Genomic DNA, 18,809 nt, shown 5'->3' with positions numbered 1-18,809 from the left:
TGTGGAATAACCTGCAAGAGCCTGGAAATACCTTGAAGAACCTGGGGCAGGTGCAGAGGAAACGTCTTTGGTCACATTTTTTATCGGCAGCCTCTAAGAAGGACCTCTTTACCTCTTAAACCAGAAGAGGTTTTCTTTCGTTTTGCAACAGATTTTTCCACCCTGTTAGTTGGACCTGGATAAGTTTAAAGTCAGTTCAAAAATCTTCTGTAAGTTTCCCAGAAGAAGATGAGAGGATGCCAGCAGCAGAAAAGTTTTATAGAGACCTGAAGGGAAGCATTCATGGTCAAAAACCCACTTCTGTCACCATCACTATCTTCTCACTTAAGCAGCATGAGGAAGCCTTTTACTACAAACCCCGTATGATCTCTTTGAACTTTCAGAGCTGATCTCAGGTTGTGACACTGCCTCCAGAACTTTATAGTCAGATCCGTGGGGAGCTCGAGCTCCGAGTTTAGAATAGGGATGGACGGCAGGAAGTTCCTGAGGATTCTGGGATTTTTCTGCCTGTGGATTACAGCTCAGGCTCAGATGAAGATCCCACCTGAGACGTAAGTGTCAATTCTTCACTTGGACCTTAGTTCTCTGCAAGAACACAATTTACAATTACAGACAGATTACTAGTTTCCCCTTAATGTACGTTTCACTACATATTAGAAGTAAGGGGTCCATATATTTGTCATCATTTTAGAAGCATTACCCAAAAATGCAACCTGACACATTTGGTATTTTGAAATCTACGATCGACGTTGAAATCTAATCGAGATAATAAAGCTTGATGGGAGTAACTGATGCATCAATTGGTCAGTAAGAATAAAACTGTACTAATATGAGAATGTACAAAGGGACGGGAATAAATGCTGTGTTGTTATGTTTTGTAAATTCACGTTAAGGAGCCGAAGTTCATGATTCCATATATCTAAAATAGGAGGGATCCGGGCAGCGATATTTACAATTTGAAGAAATAGAAACATGCTTTTAGATCCAATTTTAATATTGAATTTAATTGTCAGCAATGCTGTTAATATCCTCCAAAAGGGTTTATGTTTTTCCTTTTATTGTTAACAATAAACAAATATTAATAACACATTTAAAATGTGTCTGTAAAGTGAGTGACTAAATGTCTTTTCAGTTGTCCTTTGGGTTTTAGTTAGTTCTGCTCCCTGGTGGAGCTCAAAGGTTGTATTCCATGTGCTTTTGAGCAAGGCGTTGTAGGGCAACATCCAGTCTCAGTGTTTCAGTCTGTGTGGATGTGACGCCTATAGAAACTTTGTTCTGGATAAGTGGAGCTGGAGACAACAGACTCCCAGAGTGCACTCTGTTGTCACGAAAACCCCAGGAGAATAATGTTTGAGTCCACAGGCGGCAGATTTCCCTCAGGATTCGCAGAAAGCTGCTTTCCTCTGCCCATGACTCAGCTCAGAGATTGTTACAGCTGCTTTCAGTTATCTCATATCTGCTGTCTCATTACAGGAATTAACCAGAGAGATACATGTCTTAAAGGAGAGCTATCATGTTCTTTCGCAGCTCTGTATTTTTTCTGGGACTCTATAGAGAAGCTCAACATTATTCCCTATTCAAAAGAAGACCTTATATATCTCCAACCCCCCGTTATGCAGCGGGGCACTAGGTGCTGTGTGAGCTCCGCCTCATCCTCTCACCAGTGTGGCTGCTCTGAAGCTGTATAGCTAAGTAACTGGTAACTAAAACTAGAAACACAAGATAATTAATTAGAAATTAAAGCTTCTCAGCTCCATCTTTACACGTGTGAGCCTGAATTTTGATTTAATGAGAAGAAGAATAAGAAGAATGATACCTTTATGTATCGCACTTTTCTAAACAAGGTTACAATGTGCTACAATATATATATTGCAAAAGATTAACAAAAATAAAAGGTATTGAATTAAATTTTAAGAGCCAAATCAAAACATATTAATATCAAGACCTTAAAATGTATAGAAAAACTAACAGTGCCCAAAATGAGCACTTTGGCGACAGTGGAGAAGAAAACTCCCTCATTAACTGGAAAAAACCTCCATCAGAACCAGACTCAGTGTGGGAGGCCATCTGCCTCGACTGGTTGGCCTGAGTGGAGACAAATGCGGAAGAGAAGACAGTTGGGTGGAAAAGAGGGGAGAGAAGAGAGAGAGATGGGGGGGGGGGGGGGGGGTAGGGAGAGACCATGCAGGAACAGTTGTGTACCATCGTATTTAAGCTCTGTCAGACTGGTTGTTATAATGAATATAATAATAATAATCTTCAGTTGTACCTTGGCGTCATCAGGTGTTTCAGCCTTTTAATCATAGTAACGCTAAAAGCCGAGCCTGAGGGTACGTAGAGGCAAAACGTAAATCTGACTGGCTGCTGGCTTGTGTGGCAGTGCTATGAAAGCCATGTGGTCCGCTCAGTAGATCAGACATCATCACATCTATGCCTTTTTTTTCTAAATACTAATCTCTTAGGCAACTAAATTTGGTTTGCGTTCCTATAAATTTGTTTTTATTTTAAGCAGTAATTTAAAGATTGGTAGTGATCTAGAACAGAGTGTAGAGAACAAAGATTACAGCAGGATGTCTCTGTTCTGTGAATATAACACTCATCACCTGCTCATTGTGAGAGAGTCTTTCCATCACAATTCATATGTGTTTTTCTACAAATACCCCAGTTGTAGATTGTATGCGTAGGAAAGGAACTAAAATGCCAAATGAAGTTGAAAATGTGAGGTAATAAAAAAATGCTAATGCTGCTAGTAAACCTGCATTGTCTCCCATCTGTCTGCTGCCGTACATCAAATGTCTGTAATCCTACTCAAGCAGACCGATCTATGAGAACGAGCTGTGATCGGAGCAATGACCAAAGAGTCTGTGACGAGCTGAGGTTGAAAAGAAATGTTGTTCAGTCTGAACATGGGCTGTGAATAATGATGCACAACATGTCTCCATTGCTCTCTGGTGGCTTGCTGCAGTGTAGGTCATTAACCCTGCCTTCTCCGTGTTCATGTATTGGACATATTAAATAGAACATATTAAATACATTTTTCACAAAGATTTCTGTAATTTTAAATAGTTCTTATAGAACTGATGTAGGTTCAATTGTTCATTTTCAGTGACACTGGAACTCACTGTATGTCTGTACTGGGACAGGAAGACTTCAGACAAGCATCTGGTTTCTAAAAGTTCCTCACTATCAAATAATTAATTGTCAGTACATTTAGTGGTATATAGCTTTAGCATACACCATTCTAACTCACTGTATCCATGGAAATATCATATTCTACTTTAGATGTAAGGAAACAGAGACCCTTATATCTGTGAAAACGTTTAATGGGACATTTTCCAAAATACTTTGCTGGGACAGGACAATTATGTTCAAATTCATATTCATTACATGAATCCAGGTAGCTCAACTATTAGCATAGGATGGGACATCACATGGTTTTTCATTTTCATTACACATATTTGCAAAGTCTCTTGTCTAGTAAAAGCAATTCAAACTGACACACACAAATTGTTACACAATTAACAGTGTTCAGGTGTAGAAGTGAGATCCCACAGCTATCAACTCCATTAGCATCAACATGTCCGGCTCCCTGCAGCTGCAGTCCTGCACCGCTGCAGCCTCCTGCAGGACACAATTTCCCTCCTGCATCACCATCTGTGGGGCCGGCATGGCTCGCTGGCCACCGGCCACACACCGCCAGCCCGGGTCACCTTCTATCCTGACCCACATTCGCCATTCAACCAACCACTGCAGGCCCAGACAGAGACGGCCACTGTCAGATACACCTAAACCCCTGAAAAGCTGCGGTTACTGCTTAGTAATCCAGAGCTGAAGAGATGTGGCTGTGCCTGTGACCAAGGTTTATAAAACTGTGAGCTTGGATCTAACAACTCTGAAAAGTTTTCAAAGCTTCCAGCTCAAACTCACTATTGTTACCGGAGATTTGTCTATAGTACACCTCACATACGATTACAAGAGGGAGGTCGGTTATGACCTTTGCTTGTTACAGGACGTTTGTTATGCCACTAATTCAGTTTTGTTGTTGGGTATTTTGAGACAAGCCTGGGTTGTAGCCTTTACATCTTGGTCTTCTGTTGTCCTGCGTTGTTCTGTGTACAATATCGCAGCTAAAACAAGTTTCAGTCGTGTGAGGCACGAAAGATGTCCCTGACTCCCACATTACAGAATCATCAGGTATTGCTGGTTGCTTGTTAATCCTTATCATTCTAAACTTAGAAATGTTGTAGCTTTCTGAGAATGCTGTTCTTTGAACATTCATGAACGTTGGTGATTTCTGACACAAATTTCTATCTTGCAGTAGTTTTTGTTCTGTTTTCATTTTTTCTTTTGGATGACTGTGAGCTCCTAAGTTAGATGATGGCTGTGTTCTATCAGTCTTTGTGATTCGGCTTTAATCTGTTTGACAGATCAGCGTCAGTACTCATCTGATTTTGAGTGTGTGTGTGTGTGTGTGTGTGTGTGTGTGTGTGTGTGTGTGTGTGTGTGTGTGTGTATGTGTGTTTGTGTGTGTGTGTGTGTGTGTGAGAGTGCGAGCGGGGTGGGGGTTGGAATTGGTAACAGATGGAAAGACACCGCAGGTACAGTTTGTTTCACAGACCTGTTTTAGGCACAAAAAGTAAAGTGGAGATGAAAAGATTTAGGGAAAAAGTCCCAAAGCGGAAAAGAGATTTACGAATCAGAACTTTCTCCACTATCCTCTCCCATGAATCATCTCAGATTTATGTGATGTCCATGTAAACGAGGCTTCAGCTCAAACCAGCTCCAGTTTCAACCACTGCAACAGAAACATGCTGCTCACACACTGATTCTGCAGTATTTATCATGCATAATAATGTCATTCAGATAACCACTGCTTTCATTTAATACTTTAGTTTATGTACTTTAAAGGATCTGAGCTGAATAAATTTGATTATTTGTCTTTTTTTTTTAGTTAGTTTCAGGTCCCCTAATATTGAGCTGAGCTCCCTATGCCTCCCCTGTTATTCATACACTGCCTACAGCCCTCTGTGTTGTGATGTTTGTGGGTTGCATTGTGTGATTGTGAGTTTGTTCTGGTCAAACACCTGCAGCTCTCTGCTGTGACCCAGATGAACAACAGATTATCTAAATCTCTGATATTTAACAGCCTTTTTCAGCCATAACTCGCTGCTCCTGCAGAGTGTCGCCTTGGCAACAGACAACCAAAAGGACAGGGACACATCCAACACACAATATACATCCATAACAACCCTAACCCACATTACTGGTATAGGATTCTTCAGGCTAATTTAAGGCTTCAATGTTCACTCTTCAGAAATCAGATGACAATATATAGCCCACGCAATTCATTTTTAACTGAAATACATAACATGGACAAACACTTTTTATTACAAAAAGAATCATAAAACACGGGACGAGATGTTAAAACTGTCCATTGTGCCAATAGATGGTATGCTCTCACATGATTTGCCGTGATGTTGACAGAGTGGCATGGGAGGTGTATTTCTTAGACTGGGTTAAGATGTCAATTTTGGGACACACCCTCAGTAGTGTGCCTTCGAATCAGTGGGTGTTTCGGCCTTAAATCAATAAACACTCTCATCAAAGTTGGCCAGCTAAAGGGTGATCAAGCCTTAGCTTGTGTCCCATGCCCAATTAAGATTTCCCATGGGACTATGCAAGGCAGGGGCGTCCTCTTCCCTGAGCCAGCCCTACAGCTGACCGCATACCTCATATTCCCTCCTCAAGATGGAGGGATCTGAATTAAGTTCTCAGGTGGGGATGGGGGGGTCATGAAGTTATAGCCCAGCCAGGGTCCTTCCGTTTGATCCAGATCCACTGGCTGCCTCTTTCAGCTGCTTGAGAAACTGCTCTGACGGTCTGTCGCAGAGCCTGTCCATGGATTCCAGTTTCTTTCAGCAACCTGATGGTGGAAGAAGCCACGAATCCTCTGCATCCCACTTCAACTGGCCAGACTTTTGCATTCCAGCCACGCTGAGTTGCGTCTGCTGCCAACTCTGTGTAACGCAGTTTCTTACGCTCGTAGGCCTCTTCAACAGAGTTTTCCCACGGGACTGTGAGCTCTATGATGTACACAGCCTTTCGTGAAGGAGACCAGAGTACCATGTCTGGCCTAAGGTTGGTAGAAGCAATCTCAGGTGGAAAAATGAGTTGCTGGCCAATATCGACAAGCATCTTCCAGTCCCTGGCCATGGCTAGGTGTCCAGTTTCTGGCTTCGTAGGAGGATGCTTGGGCCTTTTCTGTCCCTCCCTAATGAATGTTGTTGTTTTGACAGGATTGCTTGTTTTTGGAGGTAATGAATTGGTTGCACTCCTCTTGGTCTCAAGTGCTGCAGCCAGGCTCTTGAGGACCTGATTGTGCCTCCAGGTGTAGCGGCCTTGTGAGAGGCTGGTCTTGCAACCTGTCATTATATGCTTGAGAGTCGCTGGAGCTGGGCAGAGGGGGCAGGTCGGATCCTCGCCATACCGTTGATGTACATTTTTTGGTGATGGAAGCACATCATAAACAGCTCTTATGATGAAGCTGATGTTGCTTGCCTCCATTTGCCAAAGCTCACTCCAGTTGATCTTTCTCCTCTCCAGGCCTTCCCTCCGCGTCCATTGCCCTTGTTTAACAAGAGAGACAGCCTTTGCACTTCTTGCACTCTCCTCCTGTCTGCACACCTCCTCGACCACCAGCTTCCTGCGTTCAGATGTTGTTGCCTTATGGAACGTTGGTTTGCTTGCTGCCAGGCCAAAGCCTCCTCTTCCACGCTGGATAGTCCCCACAATGTCTTGGTGTCTCAGGGCTGATGTTGCTTGCTGCACAGCCTTGGATGATGTCCATTTCCGTCCAGTTTGTAAGGGAGGTGCAGCCTTGCTAATGGTCTGGTCTTTGGAGTCCTTCAATGTCATCTGAAGTCTTACTTTAGAGCACTTGTACTCCTCCGTCAGACTTGTAAGAGGTAGTTCAAGGACCCCTTTGCCATAGAGGCCGATGTTACTCAGACATCGTGGGACACCCAGCCATTTCTTCACGTATGAGGTAATGGTTCGTTCCATCATGTCCACTGTTGTTATTGGGACCTCGTAGATGGTGAGTGGCCACATTACCCAGGGGAGAAGTCCAAACTGTAGGCACCAAAGCTTGAGCTTCCCAGGCAGTAGGGTTGATGTTCTCAAGACCATCGGCGATGTCCTGCCTTACTTGCTGCACTTGATCTTTATCCCGGAGGCTAACGAGGCTTTCGTTGTACCATCTACCTAGGCTCTTGACGGGTTGCTCAGACACTGTTGGTATCGGGTCATCTCCAATGCAGAACCTCACATCTTTAAGCTGACCCTTGACTATGGAGATGCTTCGAGATTTGCTTGGCTTAATTTTCATCCGGGCCCACTTGATGTTATCCTGCAGTTTTGCAAGTAGCCGCCTGGTGCATGCTGCAGTGGTGGTCAGTGTAGTCATGTCATCCATGTATGCTCGGATAGGTGGGAGACGGAGCCCTTCCTTAGTTCTCTCACCGCCGACCACCCATCTCGATGCCCTGATGATGACTTCCATGGCCATAGTGAAGGCCAGAGGTGAAATTGTACAGCCTGCCATTATGCCTACTTCCAAGCGCTGCCATGTTGTTGTGAAGTCAGGTGTTGTGAAACACAATTGCAGGTCTTGAAAATATGCCTTTACCAGTGTAGTGATGGGTTCTGGTATGTGGAAAAAGTTGAAGGATTCCCAGAGGAGTTCATGGGGAACTGAGCCAAAGGCATTGGCCAGGTCGAGGAAGATGACATAGAGGTCTCTCTTGTCCTTCTTAGCTGTTTGGATCTGGTGCCAGATCATACTAGTATGTTCCAGGCAACCAGAGAAACCAGGAATACCTGCTTTCTGTACAGATGTATCAATGTACTTGTTCCTTTCCAGGTAAGTGGACAGCCTCTGTGCTATTATACTGAAAAAGATCTTCCCTTCAACATTGAGAAGGGAGATTGGTCGGAATTGACTGAACTGTCTGTCGCATCCTTCTCTTTCGGGATTAGCACACCACCAGCCCTTCGCCATGCCTTTGGTATTATTTCCTTCTGCCAAACTATCCTCATAAGCCTCCAAAGAAAGCGTAGAACATCCGGGGTGTTCTTGTATAGCTTGTATGGTACTCCATTAGGCCCAGGAGCCGAGGCCGCTCTTGCTCGACGGACAACGTTCTCTACTTCCTTCCATTTTGGAGGGTCAGTGTCCAGATTGAATTCTGGTGGTTGAATAGGTGGGATGTCATGTGGGATGATTATCTGCTCATGCCTTTTCGTGTCCTGGTGGACCTTTTCCAGATGTTCTTCCAGTTCTGCTTTTGGAGTTTTTAGGATTCTGCACTTTTCCTTTGCGAAGAGGTCTTTGACAAACTTAAAGGGTTTTTTATAGAACCGTGTTCTTGAGTGTTCCTTCTTCCTACGAAGTTTCCTTAAGTTTTCCGCTCTTCGCAAGGTTGCCAGCCGACATTTAATGTCTGCTTGGAGTAGCATGAGACCTTCTCTCTCTGCATCAGAGGCCTTCTTCCACTGCTTTCTCAGCTGCCTTCTCTCTCTGACCAATATCTCGATCTCTTGCTGCCTCCTAGATTTGGCTGGCACGGGTGGTGTCTTGCCACTTATCCTTTTGTTTACTCCAAAGCGCTCTTCTCCGTAGTTGTAGATAATGTCTCCCATCCTTTCAAGCTTTTTCTCTGCTGTTCCTACCTGTTGTTCCAAAATTTTTGTCAGGTCGTTGTTGATTGTTTCCCACTCTCTCTTTTCAACAGCTTTGGGCCACTTCACACTCGGTCTGTGCCCTTTGATCTTTTCCTCTTTTAGAGGTCTCTGTGGTTGGGTGAGTTCATCCACCGGCATTTCTCTGCTTGTGTTATCCTCTTCCGTTACAGGGGTGCTGATGCTCTGCGAACTTTGGTTTGCGTCCCGTCGCTGTGCTTCATTCGACTGATTTGACTGGCTGCTTCGTAAGAAGTACTGGTCAATGCGAGGTCCCTGTCTCTTCTCTCCCAAGCACCTTTTCCTCCCTTGATGGATCCTTAACCCCCTTGCCGATGTTACTCTCTCCCAGCCACAGCTGCACACCTGAAGTGTGTGTCCTGCTGCTGTTATGGTTGTCTCATGTGCTGTGTTCCTAATCGTAGTCGTTTCCATTCCTGGGTCCGTAGCCGTGCGATCAGTCGTTGAGCCATCTTGCGCCCCAGCTCTCGCAGGCTCTAGGGGTATGTTCCTTTGTTGACTTTCAGTAGCACTTAACGGGTGTCTCCAACATACTGAAGCAGCATCGGAGACTGCCACCATGGGTAGCTAGCCCATGACAGCCCCAGTGGGGTCTATTCCCTCCGGTCAGCTGTCTCTCCAAGCTGTCACACAGACTTTCCTATGTTGTAAACAATAGTTTACATAAAGTTTTAAAAGCTCTGGCCAAGATATGTACTGAGCTGAAAAATAAACTTATATTATAGTCCAAAACAGGGAATAGGAATAATCTATTCCACAGAGAAAGAAATCTAAGCTCGGAGGTGAGGGGTTTCCAAAAATGTAGATTTCAATATTTTTGCCCCAGTTGCTTGTATATTCATCCACGAAACAAGCCTATTTTGTTCCCTACTTAAAAGAAGAACAAAGCCACCCCAAGATGTGCATGATATCTCCTCTTCTCCAGGCTCGTCACTTTACGCTACACAATTATAGTACATTTTAAATATGTCTTATTACTTGTACTTTATTCTTTCCCCTTTATGCTACTTCATACTTATGTCAAACATTTCTGAGATAATTATTGTATTTTTTACTTATTGGGGTATCATAGATATTGCATGTCAGTGTCTTGCAAACATGTGTGTGACAAAGACAAGTACTCCACTAACTACCGGGTCGTCCTCTAACCAGAAGTAAATTCAATCCCAGCCTTCCACTCTTGCATGATGAAGAGTCCTTGGGCAAGACACTGATCCCCACATCGCCCCTGATGGCTGTACTGTTTTCATACAGAAGGGCTGCACGTAGGTGCACTGTGTGAGTGTGAGTGTGTGTGAATGGTTGAATGGCAAAAACTTTACTGTGTGTTTTGAGTCATCATCAAGACTATAGTGCTTCATAAATACAGACCATGTTAACTGTTTAATTTCCCTACAATAATCATGCATCATACTTTCAGATGTTTTGTGTGTAAAATCTCAATCAGCAAAATGGTTAAAAGTCAAATATAAATTGTATTTAGTTACAGAATGAGGAAATGTACTCAGATACAGTCCACCACTGAAGCAATGCCCTAAGGTCTTCATTGTCTTGCTCTCCACTGTTGTGTTTACATGTTAATCATCCCTCCAGTTGATGATGCTGTTGTATTGTTGTGATCATGCTGTTCCACTGACGGCTGTTATCTTTCAGGGTGCAGCAGTGGGCGACCATGTTCTCCGTTCAATTGCGAGACATAAGCACCAAATACTCTGGCTCCCTGCTGCTACAGAAGGTAAGTCAATTCCAAGCTTGGTTCATGTCGAATCCAATAACATGGAGAAAGCAGGGTTTGTGACCTATGCTGTAGCCAGTTACCAGGTGGTATTCAAGATGTTTTTGCTTCACTTTTGGGGAGCCATCATGTCGTCCATCTTTGAAATACAGTCCATAGTGTTTCCTGCTACTTGGCTGAGGCAAACAAGTGCAACGTGATTTTTTAGTGTCTAAATGTGCTGATTATAGTCAAATTAAATGCCGAGGGTAATGGTCATTGAAACATTTTATATGACAGACTGCATTGGGTTTGCCGGACATGTAATTTTACCAACATTTGTCTGTTGTTCATTACAACAAGAAGAATACAACATAATTCTAAATCTTTGCTTGGGTTGGGTGTCTTCCTTAATATCCTGAAGCAGGTTGACAGTTTGTGTCTTAAAGTCACAATGAGTCCTGTAATGATATGAAGTGATTTCAGACTGGATAACCCGGGGAGAAGGCAAAAGTGACCATCAGTTTGTGAATCCTCATATGTCTGTGTGTGTGATAGCTTCCATCTGCGTGGGTGTATGCACACACACACACACACACACACACACACAGAGAGAGATCATGGTAATGCCCAGATTGAGGGCCGAGCCCTCTTTACCAGCGTCGGGATTTGCGGCCTGTTCTGATTTTAGACATTAACATTTATCTGTCAGATTTAGATTTATCAGAAGCTGCCTGCGGCGTGTCTGCTTTCAGACACACAAAGCACCTCCTGCGGTAAAAACACACAACGCAGCAACAGGCCTGTAAAGAAACTAAACCCATCCTAAAATAACCTGTGATTGTGTCGTTGTTTTCCATCTCCAGTTCCATGCAGTCGTTTTCTCTTGTTGTGAATGAAATGATGCATGAGGAGTAAACAGATAAAACAGATATACAGAAACCTTCCATTTAAAACCAGATAAGGGCTGGACCACATAAAATTGATTGATTCCATATTGGCAGAATACAAATATTCAATATTGACTTCAATGATGTTTTTGCCACTCTCACTTGTATAAGTCAGGTTTCTAATTTTCACTTTCATCAGACAGTGAACCATGATGCTAAAGAGGTTGTGTGGACAAGATGTGCACCTAGATATGTTAATAGAGATAATGTTCTCTGAGAGCAGAGCCATCCTTGTTCTTAGGTCTCATCAGAGGTTCTCAGGAAACAAGCTGGTGAAGACTGATTCAGAAGCTCAGTCTAGTAGCTCTGTGCTAAATCATGCAGTGAAGATTCAACAGGAACACTTTTAAATCAGTTTAAATCAATCAACACCCAGACAGCTGCTTCTGAGATTTGGTCTGGCGGCTACAGTTTGAACAAACTGAAGTCGAGCAGTCGGGTAAACAGTGGATAACAATAATCCAAAGGACTATGACGATGGGGACGAGGATGATGAGTCAGGTCCTGACAGTGGAGCTGGGTTCTTAGCTCCTGGTGGAAGCAGGTGAATCTCAACCCCCAACAAAAACAATTGAGGTATTAAGGCTGTGAGTGACACATGGACACTGAGCCTGTCTTAACCCAACCTCACTTAGTGATACACCTGAGCACTAGTGGATTGTATCAGGTCAGTTGCCGGATTCACATCCTCCCACTTAAATTTATTAAATCTGCTTATTATAATTTAAACTGATTAAGGTAATAATTACATCTCACATGCATATTTAATTAATATGAAATAAATAAATCATAATTACGATTTAGCTTCTGATGATACATTTTTTAATTATTTTCTTAACCTATAAAGGCTGGTTACTGGACAACAGTCCAAGCCCAGAAAGACTTTTAGTTTCCTCTCAGGTCAAGACAAAAGTAACAACTAGTTGCATTTGAGATGGAACTAAATAATAGATGGAACTAAAATGACAAATCAAGTATGAAAACAGTTAGTTTCTGATTGATTATTTTAACAACTTTAATTTAATCATTTACTATTAATTCCAATGCTATATGCATCTGATACAGATATGAGTTTTATTATAATTATTACCTCCGCGAAAAAGGTTATGTTTTCATCTGCAATAGTCTGTATCTGTGTTAGTCAGCAGGATTTGAACTACTACACAGATTACTGTGAAACGTGGTTGAGGGAGGTCGTTTGGGTCAGGGAAGAAGCCATTATGTTTTGATGCAGATCTGGATCAACCGATGGATTTAGGATAGTGATATTTTAAAAATGTTCCTTGATTTCTCAGAGAATAATTGCTTGTCAAAAAACAGAAATGTTCAGGAGGGTCTGGGTAGAGATATGCACTACTATGCAGATTTTCCTATGAGTTGTTGTTCTTGTATATATGTTATTTGAATATAAAAGACTCTAGGACATCTGTTACCATGGAAATCTTCCCAAATTCTGTTTGTAGGAAACTGATCAGGAACATTGGTTTTCAAGGCCTTTAAGCTTACTATCTTCCCACAGAGATTCATTGAAACACTGCTTGTGTAGCTGATGTAGATGACTGCTGGTATTATTATGTTTCTGTCAGAGAAACAGAAATCATGTGTGGCCAAAACAAATCTTTATTCTATTAAGAGCCTCCAGGATCAGTTACAGGAAACATCCACTGACGTTACACAAATGTTTGGCCCTGCTCTATTCCCTTTAGGCTTGCTTGGACTAATTGGAATTAGTGGATGACTTAATTGAATGATTCAGAGTGTAAAAAAGCAGACTGGGCCGTCCCTCCTCTCTCTCAGCTGACTGATCTGCCTCTAGCTTCTTGATCCAGAGATAGGGACCTGATTACCTTAGTGTAAAAGATTTATTCTGAGGGTTTCTCACAGTCTAATTAAATCCGCCAACAGCAGGAGATCAGTTTCTGGAAATATGGTGAAATGAAGTACATCAATGTTAGATTAATGCCAAATTGTTTAATTCGCACTATAACCTTGAGACAGAAGCTCAGGCTCAGTTTTTAAATCACAACCTGAGACATATTGTTTAGTTTCATGATGGAAAACTCAAATTAGCTCATAGACTTCTGGGATATACAAATGGCTTATAAACAGAGTTATGGTATTTTTGAAGTCACGTTTAAAGTTTAAAATCTGTTTTTGTTTCCTCTCAGAAACTGAAAGATGTGGAGTCCATCATCAAGATCGTGAAGATTCAGGGAAATGACCTGGTGAAGGATTATTCCGATGAAATCGAACGAATGTTGGGAAGCAAGATGAAGTCTGTGAAGGTGAGGATGAGGAAGAGTTTCAAATGTAAGGAGTGAGTTGGACATTATCTGAACGGTATGCCGCAGCAGTTATAGTAAAGCAGCTCTCATTTACATTATATAAGAATAATGCCAGTGACAATCCAAAATTTGTGGTAGTGAAGAACCTGCAAAGAATTATCAGCTAAATCAAAAGCTCCCATTAACTTTACAGAGCTTAAGGTGAGTTCCAGCTCATAATTTATCTGTACAGACAGCAATATTTATATTTTCCCGCATGAGGTGGTGGACACCAAAAAAAGAGGAAAACGAGAGGGAATATTGGACTCAGATCATCAAGTGGACACAAAATGAATTATATTAGATTAAATTTTACTTGTATAGCGCCAAAAAACTAAAAAACAGTATATCAAGGCAATTTAGGTTAAAACCTTACAATTATAGAGAGACCCAACAGGTCCCACAACAAGCAAACATTGGTGACTATGGAGAGAAAAAACAGAGGAGAAGCAGAACCAGACTCAATGAGGATTAGTTAATGATAATAATAATATTTAGAAAAATAAGAGAGAGAGAGAGAGAGAGAGAGAGAGAGAGAGAGAGAGAGAGCACAAACTATTGGAGATTTAAGCACTCTGTGTAATATATATCAATATTACACAGATGCAAGTTAGGTTTTACTGTTAACTGCTAATGGTCTTGTGAAATCTATTACGACAATCAACTACATTTACAGTAAAAAATATCACCTTATCCCGACTCATATTATACAAATGTTTAAAACTCTCCCCCAGTGACATGAAACCCTTTTGTGTGCTGTGTTTTGTGGTCTGATCTGTTCATTTCTATTTCTTCCCACAGAGGTTAGCAGAGTCGGCAGAAGACGCTGACCTCTACCATGACTTCAACGCTTCAATGGCGGTGAGTTTTTGTTTGTCTTGACCAGTTGAAATTTACAGGGCTGTCCCGGCTCTTTGCATGTCTGTGACAAGGTCAGGCCCAGTAGCCTCATACATACCAAACAATTGAAATTAACCTGCACATTTTTTATACACACCACAATCATATCATTTCTATCAGTCAAACTTTAATTCGCTTTGCTTTGACTCGAAGCTGAGTGCTAGCATCGTATCAGTGTCTGGATAAGAGGCAACAGCGGGCCACTTCACAGGGGACACTGCAGCAGATTGACTCTTTAAAGCCTCAGCTTACACCTGAAATTAGATTAGATCAAACTTCACTGATCCTGTATGGAAACTGGGTCGACAGTGCAGCAAAGACTTCAACATACAGAGAACACATACTGTGACACACTAAGGTCCTGTGACTCATGTGGAAGTGTAACAACAAATGGTATGCTTTCTTTTATTGGTTTAAATAACTTACAGTACCTAGATCATCTCCAGCAGTTGTGTTTGTATGCTTGAACATGCAACTCTATTAAAACCAAGTCGCTTGGTTGTATAGTATGTTGACGTCAGACACAGTGGCAGCGTAGAAAAAAGGCACAGGCAATAAGAAGTGAAAATATATATATTTTTGTATTCTCTTTAGTATTCTCTCAAATATAAATGTTCTATTTTCATTCCGTTTTTGAATACTGGAATTTATACATTTCAATTAATTGTGTTCAAATCTTATTTACATTTACAAATTTGCTATGAAACTTTCACAATTCCAATTTCACATATGTTATTTCCTTCACATATTCACAGACAAATCTCCACAATCACTTGCAGATAATATCTCAAAATACCAACAACAATACAATACAAAGAAATATTAATGCTCAGATATAATTTATATATATATATATATATATAAAATATGTTCAACTGAATGACTCAGTGGATGTCAGTTCTCAGGACAGGACACAATATAGAAAAGCACCATATTACTCTTAATGGCCCATTATAACTTATTAATAGCAGTCTGCATAGATTATCTCTTATTACGAAATATCACAATTCTTCATGAAAGTCTCCATGAAATCTCAAGACACACAAATAAACCTGGTTTCATTTTTTTTCCAACAAAGCGGTACAAATAGACATTGCCAGAATTACTCAATCCTTAAATACATAAAAAAAACTCTCACTCATGTGCATTCTTTTTATTTTGGTATTTTGACTTTCGTCTCCTACTGTGCTTTTGAAATTGCCATTATTTAGCTCAATGTGGTTGGGTGTCATTCCGGTCAAAGATTTTGGAGACGAATCACAGCCCCTCGCTGAACCGACTACAGCTGATTTATGGTGCTTTATTTTCGCACAGGGTGTTTTTTTAATTCTCTAAAGACTCTTATGATGTCTCCTCTCAGTTTGATTACTATAACTCAATGCTGATCAACACGGTGGACGAGGACGGGAACTACATGGAACTGGGCGGGGAGTTTCCTCTCGAGGAGAACGAGCATTTCAACAACATGCCGGTGAACATGGTTCAGAGTGACATCCAGATTCCCACCAATGTCTACAACAAAGGTCAGGGGTTATACTTTTTTAAATAGTATATTAATTTACATTTTTCCAGAAATAAAAGTATGATGAATAAGCCCTGAATTGTCAAGAGCTTCTAGATGCATTGTAGCAAATGATATGCAGAGAGCTGCCACTGTATTACTAAAACTTAAAAGCATGATTATTCTCAGACAAGCTCTGGAGCTCTAAGAGTATTGATTTGTATATGACTTTAAGTTTTTTATATGTTCATTCATGTTAAAGATGAGATAACAGCATTGAAAAGTGTAGGTTGCACCACCTAAAAATCTGTGTATTACTGTATTTGTGTTCTCTGTCTTGTATGTGCAGATCCTAACATCCTCAATGCCATCTACAACTCAGAGGCGCTAAACGACGTCTTCATCGGTAACTTCAAGAAAGATCCTACGCTCACATGGCAGTTCTTTGGCAGCTCCACTGGCTTCTTCAGGATCTTCCCTGGTGGGTTCATGTTTAAATTACAGTTTATGTAATGTACATTTAGTTAACAGTTGAGCAGTACCCTGTCTGATTCCCCTTAGACAAGGGCAGGTTTACACCAGCCTTGTTAAGTCCGGATGAATGGAACCCTGGAGCGTTTACAAAATGTATCTCCAATGTTAACCTAACTGCTTCGACCGAAGTTAGCATGCTAACCAGCTGGCCCTGAGGTGACTGGCCAGTCTCACACTGTAACGTACAGTCTGCTCTGAAGAAGTGTTTCTTCTGAGAGGACGTGTTATACCCTCCTTTCTTTTAAATACAACAATGACTGAAGCTCTTTTCAAATTATCATCACCATCTCGAAAAGAGAACATGTTCAGTGAGAGAGAAAGTAGATTACTGCTAACATGTTTATACATCGAATGCCGAAGTGTTGCCCAAATTGTCCCTTCCCATAGAGTAAAGTGCTGCACATAGATGCACTGTATGAATGTGTGTGTGAATGGGTGAATGTAAAACTGTAGTGCAAAGCTGTTTGAGCTGTAGTCAAGACTAGAAAAGCCCTATATAAATACAGAGCATTTACATCCGTAAGATTGATTCCAAAGTTAAACTCACATTGCATCGCAAAAGTGCTTTTTTTCAGTTACATTTTTGTCGCCAATGTGCTTTAACCTTCACGTGTCATTCAAAACTGTTTTGCTGCTACTTTCAAAATAATCAGATTTGAATGAATCCATTTTTTCTCTGTCAGGTATTAAATGGACTCCGGATTCCAACAATGTGGCAGCCTTTGACTGCAGGAACCGAAACTGGTGAGTTCAGTCCACCGATAGGTCGTAATATCTAAATAAAACTGTTTTTGTCAGTGACCTTTAAAATTATTCAATTGACAGCTGCAAATCACCAGTCAAGACGCAGCCTAAGCTGATATGTCAGTCTTCTATTACATGTACCCCATCTAGAAAAAACAACTGGCATTAGCCTCAGCTACCAGTGAAGAACATTACATACATATTTGCATTATCGTGGTTGGGGCTTAAAACTGATATAGATCCTAAAAGCTTATGTGGAGAGAAATCATTTTAGTTTGAGTTTAGTTTTTTAGTATGGAGTGGAGGTTATGGTTAAAGGAAGCAGCGTTGACAGTCTTTAGAGATAGCTCCAGAAACAACCCCAAGCTTTCCTGAGATAAACAATATTAAATTTTGATGGTTTATGGTATGGGGACTGACAAATAAAGTAGCCATGTTGAAACTTGAAAAGAGTAATCATAAAGAGATCACACCCATTCACACACTCCAGAAAGTCTCCCAGTTTGAGTTCTGCTGGAGATACACAGAGCTGGCAGAGATTTCAGCTTAGCTGATGACCCATTCAAACCAACTGAATTAACTCTGTTTACTGATATGGATTATATTAAATGCTTATCTGCTGTAAGCAGTGGGACAGATGGGTTGCTAAATTGAGCCTGTTAATAAAGGTGAGTCAACTCAGCAGCTCAACAGGCAAATAGACTCCATCCATAAAAGAGGCCCGAAGTCACTAGATAGGGTCAAATGTATCCTTTCACAGATTCTACAATAGTTATCTATAGTGTATTATGCTGCCTTCAGCCAACCTCTACCACTTCAATTGAACTAGTATCAGTTTGAGTGTTAAGTTAAGTGTTTTTCTCTTTGAAATACAAGTTTCCATGTTCTTTGTTTGTTTCAGTTTCTCTCTGAAAAAAAGTGAGTCAATCAATCAGTCTGCTCCGAGTAGAGTCAATGAAAGAGGCATGGAGGACTTTACTAGACCAGGTTTAATGCTCAAATACTGTGTTGGAAAGCAAAGATTTTACGTTCTCCATCCTGTATGTATTTCCCATAACAAAAGACTCACTGACACAAGACCTTTAAAACCCCTGTTTAACACCTAGTTTCACTCAGTCTGAGGCGGTGGTCCCGCTGGTTGTGTGTCGGCTGAGCAGCGGCTAGCCGGAGCCCTGATCCCCTGGAAAAGACGATAAGCTGCTCCTTAGCCAGGTCAGCGCTGCCCACATATGCGACTGTTCATGCATTTCTAAATAATACCAGAGAGCTGCATATGTCCCTGAACGCCTCGTCACGCAGCATTACTGCTGCTGAGCTGCCAAAGCCTGATACATGCGTCTGTGGGACAGAGAAACTGAAACTCAGTGACATGCTTTGAGACA

At 41.5% G+C, this 18,809-nt stretch overlaps 1 protein-coding gene across 1 annotated transcript in view; it reads left to right on the top strand.

Annotated features, from left to right (window-relative positions):
* Positions 1–465: 465 nt before the first annotated feature.
* The window catches only part of cacna2d4b (calcium channel, voltage-dependent, alpha 2/delta subunit 4b), a 64,088-nt gene continuing 45,744 nt past the window's right edge, over positions 466–18,809 (top strand). Inside the window, exons 1-7 of the mRNA XM_053427439.1 lie at positions 466–551; positions 10,414–10,495; positions 13,593–13,709; positions 14,550–14,609; positions 16,009–16,171; positions 16,499–16,630; positions 17,367–17,427. Of these exons, the coding sequence (XP_053283414.1) occupies positions 466–551; positions 10,414–10,495; positions 13,593–13,709; positions 14,550–14,609; positions 16,009–16,171; positions 16,499–16,630; positions 17,367–17,427 (701 nt within the window). The remainder of the gene's footprint in view (positions 552–10,413; positions 10,496–13,592; positions 13,710–14,549; positions 14,610–16,008; positions 16,172–16,498; positions 16,631–17,366; positions 17,428–18,809) is intronic.

This window comes from Pleuronectes platessa, chromosome 7 (genome assembly GCF_947347685.1).
Source record: "Pleuronectes platessa chromosome 7, fPlePla1.1, whole genome shotgun sequence".
Classification (NCBI taxonomy): domain Eukaryota; kingdom Metazoa; phylum Chordata; class Actinopteri; order Pleuronectiformes; family Pleuronectidae; genus Pleuronectes; species Pleuronectes platessa.
This window is presented reverse-complemented; position numbering and strand designations above follow the sequence as displayed.